Source organism: Phacochoerus africanus, chromosome 4 (assembly GCF_016906955.1).
Source record: "Phacochoerus africanus isolate WHEZ1 chromosome 4, ROS_Pafr_v1, whole genome shotgun sequence".
NCBI classification, from domain to species: domain Eukaryota; kingdom Metazoa; phylum Chordata; class Mammalia; order Artiodactyla; family Suidae; genus Phacochoerus; species Phacochoerus africanus.
The window spans coordinates 58107287-58121106 of record NC_062547.1 but is presented as its reverse complement, the minus strand read 5'-3'; the positions used below and the strand labels follow the sequence as shown (position 1 = coordinate 58121106).

Here is a 13820-nt window from a genome sequence, read left to right as displayed (position 1 = left end):
CTGGTGATCTGGCAATTATAAATGATTGCCTATGTTTTGTAGCCTGCTATGGGAAGAGTCGGGGTTAAATCTAGGGTTCAGATGTCAATCAGTTCTCTGACTGATTTTTCATTTGTTCCATTATGGCTATTAGTGTTTAAGGATTAAATCATTTCTAGGGAATTTTATAGGATTTTAGTTCTAAGCCTAAAGAACATAAATTCTATAATGGGAATCATAATCAAACAAATGAAAACAGATGCAAATATATCTATCTAAATAACAAGACACAGATCTAAGAGATTTGGAAAAATCACTGATTAAAATACTCCATCAAAATTCCTCATGTCCAAATTTAACTTACTTTATGTGAATCTCAATCTATTTATAAATAGACACAAAGAAATACAAGAAAAAAATTTAGGTTAATTAATTAATTAATTAATTGTCTTTTTGTCTTTTCTAGGACTGCACCCACAGCATATGGATGTTCCCGGTCTAGGGGTCTAATTGGAGCTGTAGCCACAGGCCTATGCCAGAGCCACAGCAACGCAGAATCTGAGCTGCATCTGTGACCTACACCACAGCTCATGGCAATGCTGGAGCTGGATTTTTAACCCACTGAGAGAGGCCAGGTATTAAACCCTCAACCTCATGGTTCCTAGTCAGATTCGTTAACCACTGTGCCGCCACAGGAACTCCAAAAAGAGCTACATTTAAACATGTACACACAAATTCAAATAAATTTTTAGAGAAACAAAGAACATTACTAGTATTCCTTTTCTGAGTAGAGAATATAGATTTATTATGATTCCTAAAGTGCTTAATTGTGTGTTTAAAAGCTTGGTATAATTTCTGAAATAAAATAATTTAAGTGTAGGATAATTAAGAGTATGATCTCCAGTTTGCATCCTTTTTCTGTCATAGCACAGTATTGTGAGGGACTTTACTTCTTTAGTAAAGAAAAATGATAATTCAAAAAAGAAACTCCAGGAGTTCCGGTTGTGGCACTGCAGAAATAAGTCTGACTAGTATCCATGATGGTGTGGGTTTAATCCCAGGTCTTGATCAGGGGGTCAGGGATCCAGCATTGCCAGCTGACAGCTGTATCTCTGATTCCACTCCCTAGTTGGGAACATCTATGTGCCACAGGCGAGGCCCTAAAAAGCAAAAAGTAATTAATAAATAAAAATTATAGCTATTTGCACTGTCTTAAAAAAAAGAAAAAAAAAAGGAACTCCAAATTCTAATACTGCAGATTAGAAAACGTGTTATATTAAGGACTAAATACACAAATTCTTTCCAGTTTTCCATGGTCCTACCTATTTTTAAAGTCCAAGAAAAGACAGAATCCCTTGCAGTGAACACATTTTTTTGTTCTTCGAAAAAAAATTGCTTGAACTTGTAATTTGTAGCCTGAAAAATATATTTTGAAACTAAATACTAATATCTTTTTTTTAATGTGAAGCAGTTGTATCTTATGTGATTTCATGGAAAGATTGTGGGTTAAGAAGGTCTGAGTGACATAAAGAACAGATTCATGGTTGCTAAGGGGGAGTGTGGGGAAGGAATGTATTGGAAGTTTTGAGTTACTAGATGCAAACTATTAGATATAGAATGGATAAACAACAAGATCCTACTATATAGCTAGGCAAATATATAGCATTTTTAATATATATTATACATAATTCTCATATATATTATATATTTCATATATATTAAATATATGTATATATATAAACTATATATTTCATATATATTAAATATATGTATATATATAAACTATATATATTTAATATCCTGTATATTATTTTGGAAAATAATATGAAAAAGAATATATATGTACATATATGAATCATTTTACTGTATAGCAGGAATTAATACAACACTGTAAATCAACTATATCTCCATAAAATTAAAAAAAAGGGTCTGAGAGCCAGTTCTAGTTTTGGCAGCCACTAGCCATTAGCAACCTAAACTCCAGTAAGTCTCAATATATCTATAAATTAATTCCTTTATATGTAAAATTAGAATCTTTTTTTCAAGCTGTATGCAAGATTGTATTTTTTAATTTATAAAGTGTAAGCAGCTGGTATCCAAGAAAATAAGATATACTCTGTTTTCTGCAACGTCTCAGTGAGGTTCTTATTGCAAGGGATAGTGCCAATACTAATTTAAAGAGTAAATAAAACATTGTAATCAAATTATTTTTGTTAGTTGTAAGGAAGATTGACATTCCCATTCGATGTTTATGTTTGGGATGTCTTCAGGAGGCCAAACAAGGCAGCCTTGGCCCCTGGAAAGAGATATGCACAGTGAATGTGAGAAGGGAAGGGGCAAAGACACTACCCAGTCACTTGAAATGGATTGGACTGGCTGAATACCAGCTTCAGGTTGTGGCAGCACCTATGTAGGAGATGAAGACATGTTGGATGGAATAGAGGGAAGAAGTGACTTTTCTCTTGGCTTCTCAATATGATAGTGAGACCCAAGAATTCTCTATATGGGTCTCCCTATACCTCATCCTTTCCCATGTTGGAAGATGTGGAGTCAACTCTTTAGGGTAGCTTGGCTCCCCACAATGACATGGGTTTAGCTTTGTGATTCCAGGACCAAATTAAGCAATTGATCTACTTTCTTTTTTACATAAACCCCTGAAATCAAATCTCTCTTCAAGAAAACCTGAGTCTCACATTTGAGAATTTTCCATGATATTTCCCTAATGAGTTCTGCCTTCATATGTGGAGCCTGAGCCAGTCTCTAGATGAGAACACCAGTCCCTAAGGTCCTAACTCTGTAAACAAACTAATGTCTATCTTCAGGCCTCCAGACATTTTCAAATTCTCAAGGTGACATAGTATTAAAGTTGTCCTCCAAACCCCTTCATAGGCACCAATAAAATGACATCGTGTATATCAAAGCTCTTGGAATTGAGTGCTTCCCTTTATCCCTGGGGGTCATCTTCCACCTGCTTAATCCTAGGGTACCTGTATATATGGGAATAAGTAAAACATGATTTAAAATGTGGCACTATTACACTTCATCCATTTAGTTAAGAGGAGATGACATCTCTGGACAGTCCTGATCATTTTGCCTACAGTTACATATTTCTTTTTCAAGCTTTGATACTTATAAATTTTCATTTGAAAACTTCAATGGGGGAAGAGATTATTTTTGTGCTCTATCCCCCATCAGAGTTTTGGTTGGAATTTATTTCAGAAGACCCAGAAACTAAAAGGGACCAGAATTAATAGTGATATTGCTGAGAAAACTCCTGGTTAATCTCTGGAAGGAAGGCCAACAGATTCTTAGGTCTTCTACTTTCTGGGAAGAACAATAGGGTGGATTTTGATATGAGCTTCAGTTAGCAATGATTCTTATATATGTATCATTGATGCTTTGAAGTATTTATAATTATATATATACATATTTCTTTGGCTACCCACAACATATGAAGTTCCTGAGCCAGGGATCAGATCCTACTGGCTGGATCCTTAACCCACTGTGCTGGGCTGTGGATCAAACCTGCGTCTCGGTGCTGTAGATTCCACCAATTCCATTGTGCCATGGTGGGAACTCTGGAATTTATACTTATCTTTATGATAGTTCTATTAGGGTTTATATCTGTTAGTTCGCCAGAGCAAGTGGGTTCCCAGTGCTAGCACATACTTTAATTCCATTTTGGAAAAGGGCTTCTGCACCCAATTTGGAAAAAATTGAATGCTCTGTATTTTAACTAAGTGGATCAAGACAGGTAGATTAGGAGTAATTATGTCCTATTTGCTTTCTCATTTGTAGCTGGGTCAACCCAAGGGCATCCCCTGATCCTAGATGCGCAGACATCAAATTATCTTTTTAATCTCCTTGTGAAATAGATAGGAACAGAGGAGAAAGCAGAGTGAATGAAACTTTGAGCTAATGAAAAGAATTGTTTTAACAATCTTGTGTTTTTTTTTTGTTTTTGTTTTTGTTTTTTTGCTTTTCTTTAGGGCTGCACCCATGATAATGGAAGTTACTCAGGCTAGGGGTCACATCAGATCTACAGCAGCAAGCCTATGCCACAGCAACACGGGAACCAACCCACATCTGAGATCTACATTGCTGCACCAAAGTTGGAACTCTGGACCTTGCTCTTAAATGAAGTTGTAAGCATTGGCTAGCCTTTTGACCCTTCTGTCATTGAGATAGTTCATCTCTGAAAGGAGATCCAAATGCTTTGTCTGCCCACAACACAGAGCTGCTGTGAGGATGGCCTGGAACTTTCTGCAAAATATTAAACATATTGTAATTGTGAACACAGTGATGATTGGGATATGCTGCATACCTGAAACAGACAAAAGTAGAGCACTATCTGGTATTGTTAAATCCCATTCAGCAACTCTCCCCTTATGAGTTAGTGGTACAAGTTTTGACATAATATTTACTCAGAGAATCAAGCCCAGTGGATCCAGACTTTTATGACAAAGTTTTCAAAATTAGTACCATTTATAGTATCATGTGCTAACTAAACTACTACAGGTGTTTGGACAGCTCCATTCCTTTTCACTTTCCATTTCATCAGCCCTGTTCCTTGCAGTTGCATGGTTCTGATCTAAGAGTGAGCTAAAAATCATGAAAAATCTGGTGTATTAACATATAATTAAAATACTTGTTAGGTGAAACAGAACTTCTGGGTACTGGGCATAAGGCTGAGCATTAGGATCACCTTGGAATGAAAGAATAGCACGTTGAGAAAATATTCCTTAGAATAAATACATTATAAATAAATACAAGTGATATATATTTGCAATTTTGGCTGAGGAGTCAGGCTCTAAATGATTTATATAGCTGAGCAAAATGTGTAGCTCATTGTCGGCACTCCTGGGATCCTTTTATTGATTCTCTTAAACTTGAATGAAAGCTGTGACAGGTCTGTGGGAAAAATGGGTGAGAGTTGTTCTTCACAAACAACACCAGCAAAGTTTGTGTGGGAAACTCTTCCTTTAGAGTATTCAGTTGACCTTGCAAAGTCTTTGGTATTTAGCTGGCTACTTGTGATCATTCCCTGCCTCTTTCATCTCTTCATGGGGCTTTGTTGAGGTTCCTGTTCCTGAACAATGAATAGGAACTTAGAGAATTTCTTCCTACAGTTCCAGCTGGAAAGAGTTCATCACTTCTTCACTGTCAAGCTTGACAGGTGGTGACAGCAGCCTCATGTAGACAACCATCCTTCAAAATGTTTCCGTACTCTTGTTCTCACTGCTTCCTTTTGTGTGTTGCCATGATGCTATTTGCTATGACCACAGCTCATATGAACCCAGGTGAACACTGCTGCTATACTGTAAGTCAGAGCCCCATCAAAGCCCTTGGCACAGACTATAGAAACTCTGTGAAACTGAAAATGTTCAGGGCATATGCCTGATGTCATGATTTACATAAACATGTGAGGTCTGGGTGGATATGTAGAGAGGATGTAGCCTTCTCTCTAGCCTGCAAAGGAAAAGCCAAAATATATTTGGATAAACTAGATTTTAGGCCATATGTTTGCAGACTTGCCTTTTACAGAGGCAGAATCCAGTCTATTTCAATTTTTATGGTCAAAAAGTATTGTGGTAATTAAAAAAAATTAAATTGTATTTATTTTAATTTAATTTTTATCTTCTATTGGAGTGTCATTGATTTACAATGTTGTGTTAATTTCAGGTGTACAACAAAGTGATTCAGTTATACACATACATATATCCATTCCTTTTCAGACTTTTTCCCCATGTAGGTTATTATAGAATATTGAGTAGAGTTCCCTGTGCCATACAGTATGTCCTTGTTTATTATCTATTTCATATATAGCAGTGCATGTTAGACTCCTAATTTATCCCTTGACCAAAATTTCCCTTTTGGTAACCATAAATTTATTTTTGAATATGGTGAATCTGTTTCTATTTTATAAGTAAATTCATTTATATCTTTTTTTTAGATTCCACACATAAGTGATATGTTATTTGTCTTTGGCTGACTTAATTTAGTATGATAATCTCTAGGTCCATCCATGTTGCTGCAAATGGCATTATTTCATTCTTTTTATGGTTGAGTAATATTGTGTTGTATATAAAGGTGCTATATTTAGTGTCAATAAAATTATATGTTATTAAGGAGTTGCCTGACATGTACATTTATGGATTCCCTGAACACCGTCTATGAATTTGACTCTTTTGGTATTTGAATGCACTAATTCCTCCTCTTGAAACATATTTTGCTCAATCTGCCATATGTGATATTCCCACTTATTTGAAAAACCAACCAAAAACAAACAAGCAACCACCTCTTGGTGCAGCAATCTTCCATAATACAAACTCTTCTACAGGGCCTTCCCTGAGATGTTGGAAATAATTTGCAAAACACACAGCTTTTGAACAAATTTTATTTTAGAGAACTTATACTTTTTCTTTTCTTTGTCATGATTTACCTACAGTGTTCACCAAGAACAACTTTGGAGTCAATTCATCCTCTACCCTCCAGGGTCATCATGCACACTGCTTTGCATACAATAGGAATCAATTAATGTATCCTAAAACAGTAATGGAAAGGAAAATGACATTCTGAACTTCACATAAATGGAAATTGGAGAGTGCTGGTTACTGTCTTCATTTGCCCTCCAATCTAATTGTTTTTCTGTGTATCCATAACAGCTGGTGAAGATTATGGAAAGGGACAATGACAGCTATCAACAGGCATTCATCTTGGTAGGCTTTTCTGATCGACCTGAATTGGAGATAATTCTCTTTGCTTTTATCTTGGTCTTCTACATCTTGACCCTGGTGGGCAACACTGCCATCATACTCTTGTCCATCATAGACTCCAGGCTCCACACACCCATGTACTTCTTTCTTGGGAACTTGTCTTTCTTGGACCTATGTTTCACAACAAGCATTGTTCCTCAGCTTCTATGGAATCTTTGGGGTCCAGAGAAGACCATCACCTACCATGGCTGTGTGGCCCAACTCTATATCTACATGGTACTGGGCTCCACTGAGTGTGTTCTCCTGGCTGTCATGTCCTATGACCGCTATGTGGCTGTCTGCCGACCCCTACACTACACTGTGGTCATGCACTCACGTCTCTGCCTGCAGTTGGTGACCATGGCCTGGTGCTGTGGCTTTCTAAACTCATTTGTTATGTGTCCCCAGACAATGCAACTTTCCCGATGTGGGCACCACAAGGTGGACCACTTTCTGTGTGAGATGCCTGCTCTTATTGCCATGTCCTGTGAAGATACCACGCTGGTGGAAGCATTTGCCTTTATCCTGGGGGTTGCTCTTCTCCTGGTGCCTCTTTCCTTGATCCTTATATCATACGGCATGATTGCTGCTGCTGTGCTGAGGATCAAGTCATCAGAAGGGCGCAAGAAAGCTTTCAACACATGCTCTTCTCACCTAACAGTGGTCATCCTCTTCTATGGAACCATCATCTACATGTACCTGCAGCCGGCCAACAGCTACTCCCAAGATCAGGGCAAGTTCCTCACTCTCTTCTACACCATTGTCACTCCCAGTGTCAACCCCCTCATCTATACTCTGAGGAACAAAGATGTGAAAGGGGCAATGAGAAAACTCCTGGGGTGGGAGTAGGTACAGGGAAACCTAAGATAGAGAAAAGCTGGAAAAATATAATTGATGTTCTGCAGTCATTTTCTTATCTACATCTTAATCATGTGGAAAACTAATATTTAAAGAATGAAGTGAACATGGACAGGCACTGTGCTTTTGAGTTTGACTCTGTTCTCTACTCTCTGGATGTAAAGTGTCTTCCTTCTGTTTAAACGTGTCTGCTTTAGATATCTAATGTACTTGCACTGTATCTAGCTTTGGACTTTATGTACAACTGCAGGGAACCTATGGAGCAAATTCAAATCACACAGTCTGAAGATGATGTCATGAGATGCCAAATAAAAATGAAACAACATACATGGCCTCCTCTTGAAGCTCCATTATGACTGCAGTGGTTTTTTAGAGAGGGGTGAGTCAACATCACTAAAATGCGCTATGCTGTCCTAGACATAGGTTTGTTCTCCATGACTAAAGGGCATTCTTTGATATGCTTTTTGAAAAGGAAATAAGAGTTTTTATAGAGTCATTTGTACTTTTTCTTCACTTTCTCTTTTAGACAAAGCATTTTCAAGATAGTTAGCTGGAGTTAGGAGTCTAAGACTTTGGAGAGAATAGAGCAAGTACAAAATTTTGGGATACAGTGAAAGACTTTGGTCTCCTGATTAGGTTACTTTAATCAGCTGTAAATGTTCCATTTTAAAAAGGCTATATTATATTCAGATTAACTACTACCATCTCAAAAAGATTTTAATGGCCAAAGTTATTAGAATTGGAATTTACTAAGATAAATATTATTACAACTTGATTTTCTATCAAACTCTTAAGGTACAAATTTCCAAGAACTCCCTAGATTTCTCACATCAAAAACTCCAGGTAGGGTCTCAGGCACCTTTGTTTTTTAAAAGTTCTCTATCTTAGATCATTCTCCCAAGGCAATAGAAAAAAAAGCAAAAATAGATCAATGGGATCTAATCAAACTGACAAATCTCAGCAAAAGAAACCATAAAAAAAGACAAACTAAAGAATGGGAGAAAGTAGTTTCAAACAATGCAACTGACAAGGGCTTAATCTCCAAAATATACAAACAACTAATATAACCCAACAGCAAAAAAAAAAAAACCCCAAAAAACAACCACCACCACCTAATTGAAAAGTGGGCAAAAGACCTGAGTAGACATTTCTCCAAATAATATATACAGATGGCCAACAAGCACATGAAAAAATGCTCAACATCAGTAATTGTTAGAGAAATGCAAATCAAAATTGCTATGAGGTACCACCTCACACCTGTAAGAACGACCATCATTAACAAATCTACAAATGACAAATGCTGGAGAGGGTGTGGAGAAAAGGGTACCCTCCTACACTGTTGGCGGGGATGTAAATTGGTACAACCACTATGGAAAACAGCATGGAGGTACCTCAGAAAACTACATATAGAAGTGCCATATGACCCAGCAATCCCACTCTTGGGGATATGTCCAGACAAAACTTTCTTTTTTATATAATGATTTTTATTTTTTTAAAATTATAGCTGGCTTACAGTGTTCTGTCTATTTTCTACTGTACAGCATGGTGGCCCAGTTACACATGCATGTGCAGATTCTTTTTACTCATATTATCATACTCCATCATAAGTGACTAGATATAGTTCCAAGTGCTACACAGCAGGATCTCATTACTTATCTATTCCATAGGCAATAGTCTGCATTTATTAACCCCAAGTTCCCAATCCATCCTGCTCCCTCTGCCTCCTCCTTGGCAACCACAAGTCTATTCTTGAAGTCCATAATTTTCTTTTCTGTGGAAGGATTTATTTGTGCCATATATTAGATTACAGATATGTGGTATCGTATGTATTTGTCTTTCTCTTTCTGACTTACTTCACTTAGTATGAGAGTCTCTAGTTCCAACTATCATGCTGCAAATGGCATTATTTTGTTCTTTTTTTTTGTCTTTTTGTCTTTTGTTGTTGTTGTTGTTGTTGCTATTTCTTGGGCCGCTCCCGAGGCATATGGAGGTTCCCAGGCTAGGGGTTGAATCAGAGCTGTAGCCACCGGCCTACGCCAGAGCCACAGCAATGAGGGATCTGAGCCGCGTCTGCAACCTACACCACAGCTCACAGCAACGCTGGATCGTTAACCCACTGAGCAAGGGCAGGGACCGAACCCGCAACCTCATGGTTCCTAGTCAGATTCGTTAACCACTGCGCCACGACGGGAACTCCAATTTTGTTCTTTTTTATGGCTGATTAGTATTCCAAAACCTTTTAATGAAAAAGATACATGCACCCATATGTTCATTGCAGAACTATTCACAATAGCCAAGACATGGAAAAAACCTAAATGTCCATCTACAGATGAATGGATTAATAAGATGTGGTATACATAATTGGATGCAACTAACCCATAAAAAGAACAAAATAATGCCATCAGCAGCATGATAGATGGAACTAGAGACTCTCATACTAAGTGAAGTAAGTCAGAAAGAGAAAGACAAATACCATATGATATCACTTATGTCTGAAATTTTATATATGGCACAAATGAAACTTTCCACAGAAAAGAAACTCATGCACTTGAAGAATAGACTTGTGCTTGCCAAGTGGGAGGGTGAGGTAGTGGGATGGATTGGGAGTCTTGGGTTAATAGATGCAAACTATTGCATTTAGAGTGGATAAGCAATGAGATCCTGCTATATAGCACAGGGAAATATATCTAGTCGCATGTGATGGAATATGCTGGAGGATAATGTGAGGAACAGAATGTGTATATATATATATGTGTGTGTGTGACTGGTTCATTTTGCTGTACAGTAGGAAATTGACAGAACACTCTAAACCAACTATAATGGAAAAAACAAAAATCAGTTAAAAAAGTCCTCTGGATCTTACTGATTATAGCAAGATTTGTAAATCATTGTTTTAGAGATAATCTCAGTTCAACTGTTTACATCAGCCAATAATCCTCCTGGAGCACTTTGAATGTATGGCTACCTTAACTGGGTGTAAATTATACTGCAAACCATGTATAGGAGATGATATTATCTATATCTGGGTTTGGAACAGATTTATTCTCTTTCAAGTTATCTATTGGAGTCGAGCATTTAAAATCTATGGAGTAATTCTAGTCACTTACAAGGTTATAATAGAGATTAAATAAGGTCAGCTATAAAAAATATGTGGCAAGTGGTCTCTCAATAATGTTTACTTTTCTCACCATGGACCAAAACCCGTTGCTCTCTATTTCTTTTGGAATAGATTGAGTTTTGTTATTTAGATCTAGTTTTTACTACAAATTACCTCTAGTATTTTACCACACAGTGTCTGCAAGGTGAAAAATGCTTTGTTCTAGTTATAAGAAACAGTCTTTGCTTGGTTCTTTTATATTAGATAAATAGGGTCTTTAATAAACTCTCAGAGGACTTTGCTGCATACTTTAGCACCCTAGTATAAATTTGGGATATGGAGGTGGAGACTCAGAGTAAGTGTACTGTTTCTATTGTTAGTGGATAATACAAATTCAGGCTCTTGGGTTTATGGGGAGAGTGTGTTCATAGACTTTGATAGAGGCTAAACCTATGATAACAAAATATCCAGACAGAAATGGAAAAATTATTTCAATATCATTTAATTAGATGTTTCAGAGATATTAAGAATAAAGTAAAATTAATTTGCCTCTCTAATCTTCCTGTATATATAGATAACCACAGGACATATGGAATGCAGATATTTTTTACTTCTTTTGAAAATGATGCGACAAAACACAGGGTAAGACAGTTAGAACTACAAGGTGAGATAGTACCCCCAAATAGTGCTAAGTATCTGTCAAACATTTTCCATTTCCTGTTGAGCTAATCAATTTGAATTTAGGTTCTGTGAAGTTAAAATATGAACTTTCTAGTGTACAAATGCTGCCTTTCTATTTGATAAAAAAGAACATTTAAGTTTTCTTGTTATTCTCAAGAAATCTCCCATGGGGCATCATCTTGGAAATAAAAGACTGAATAAATTTAGTCTCTTGTACCAAATGCCAGTTCTTTTCTGTATTATTATCCTCATTTTTCTGTTTCTGTGGCATGACAATCACTAACAAAACTGTCATACATGTAATGAGTGTATTTCCTGCTGACCTGAACTAGGGCTTTGGCAACAGCTATGGACATCATTTCCCAAGAGGTTTTGTTCTTTCACCTAAAATATCCTGTAGCTATGATATTTCTGTGATATATTTTCAATGAGTCTAGTCAACAAGTACTTATTAAACACACACACATATACGGAAAGTCTAAGAAAATAAAATAAATTGACCTGGTTGTAGAATGCCCATTCAGTCATACCTCCTTGGATACACTGACACTTAGAGCAGTGACATTTATCCTAGCATTGACATTGCAGCCGTGAACAAATTTTGCTTCCACAAAACCTTGCCATTGTGTGTAGGGTAAGGGTGAATGGGAGTTTCAGGAGATGGAGTGGAGAAATCAACCAATTCATCCATAAACTGGACAGTGACCTCAGTACTAAATCTCCTTATGGACTTAGAAACTGACTTAGAGATGCTCCCCCCAAAAATTATAAGTTGGAAAGAAATTGGAATAAAGTAGTCATACAATAAAATACAATATAATAAAAAGTAAAGTGAGAGAGGAGATGAAACAGTGATAAAAAGATGTGACTAGAGCGTTGAGCTAGATATCTAGAAATTATGGAATTCTGAAAATTTGTAAAAAAAATATTTGAAAGAACATAAAAGAGTAAATGTATATAGAAGAAGATAGTTCATACTGAGACTTTGTTTTCAGTGTACAGGCAGTGTAAGAATGACTGTAAATGGTCTTAGATCATGGATACAAAATTTTCATGTGAAAAAGACACTAGTAAGGTAAAATTTTGCTGGAAGAATATTCATCTGTGACCAGTTGTTATAACACATGTTTGGGTTTGAATTATACTGTGCTGTGATTTTTTTTTTCTTATAGCTATCATTTATTTACTTATTTATTTATATTAAAGTATATTTGATTTACAATGTTGTGACCATTTTGTTCTTTCACCTAAATACCATGTAACTATGATATTTCTGTGATACATTTTCAATGACTCTAGTCAACAAGTACTTATTAAACACACACGTATATACTGGAAATGTACATATATATAGATTTCTTACATTATCTTTCATCACATACTGCCCCAAGAGATTGGATATAGCTTCCTGAGCTATACAGTAGGATCTTATTCCTTATTCATTCTATAGCCCCAAACTTCCAGTCCATCCCATTCCCTGATGCACCCCTTGACAACCACAAGTCTGTTTTCCATGTCTGTCCTGAGTATGTTTCTATTTTGGAGGTGGGTTCATTTGTGCCATATTTTAGATTCCATGTAGAAATGATATCTTATGATATTTGTCTTTCTCTTTCTGATTTGCCTCACTTACTATGAGAATCTCTAATTGGAGGCACAGAGTGGTGTAACTCAGCACAGGTCACACAGCTTGGAGCTGGAGCTGAGGGATGGGATTAAGATGGCAGAATAGAAGGATTGGAGCTCAACTTCTCTCCTAAAAACAACAAAATTCACAACTAAAGACTGAGCACTCTTCACCCAAATGGACTGGAAACCTTAAAAAAGATATCCTACTCCAAAAGAAAAAGAGGAGGACACAAGAGGTAGGAGGGGTGATTTCAAAATATAAACAACCCCATACATCCTGGGTGGGAAGCCCCACAGACTGGAAACTAACTGATTCACAGTGACTCACATGCAGGAGTGAGAGTTCTGGGCCCCACATCAAACTCTCTTGTGTGGGGATCTGGCACGGGGAGAAGGAGCTCCTGGAGCATCTGGCATTGAAGGCCAGTGGGGCTTGTGTGCAGGATCTCAACAGGACTTGGGGAAATGGAGACCCCCTTCTTAAAAGGCGCACATGGACTTTCACATGCACTGGGTCCCAGGGCAAAGCAAAGTCTCCATAGGAATCAGGATCAAACCTGACTGCAGTTCTTGGAGGACATCCTGGGAAAACAGGGGTGAATGTGGCTTGCTGTCAGGGAAGGACATAGGAAGCAAAGCTCTCAGGAATATTCAGCAGCGTGCCTTTTTCTGGAGGTGGTCATTTTGGGAAAATTTGGCCACACCCATCAGTCATCTGCTGAGAAGCCCTAGGGGAAACAACATTCCAGGTGGGATCACAGCCATACCCCTCAGTAAATAGGCTACCTAAATACTCCTCAGGCACACAGCAGCCTCTAATC

At 37.2% G+C, this 13820-nt stretch overlaps 1 protein-coding gene across 1 annotated transcript; it reads left to right on the top strand.

The window, feature by feature from the left end:
* The first annotated feature begins 6656 nt into the window (after positions 1-6656).
* On the top strand, positions 6657-7583 carry LOC125124219 (putative olfactory receptor 2W6). The gene has a single exon (XM_047774365.1). The coding sequence runs from the start codon at positions 6657-6659 to the stop codon at positions 7581-7583; it is 927 nt and encodes a 308-aa protein (XP_047630321.1).
* Positions 7584-13820: the final 6237 nt, after the last annotated feature.

Coding starts and splice junctions, on each gene's coding strand:
- LOC125124219 (XM_047774365.1), top strand. CDS start 6,657: ATGGAAAGGGACAATGACAGCTATCAACAGGCATTCATCTTGGTAGGC.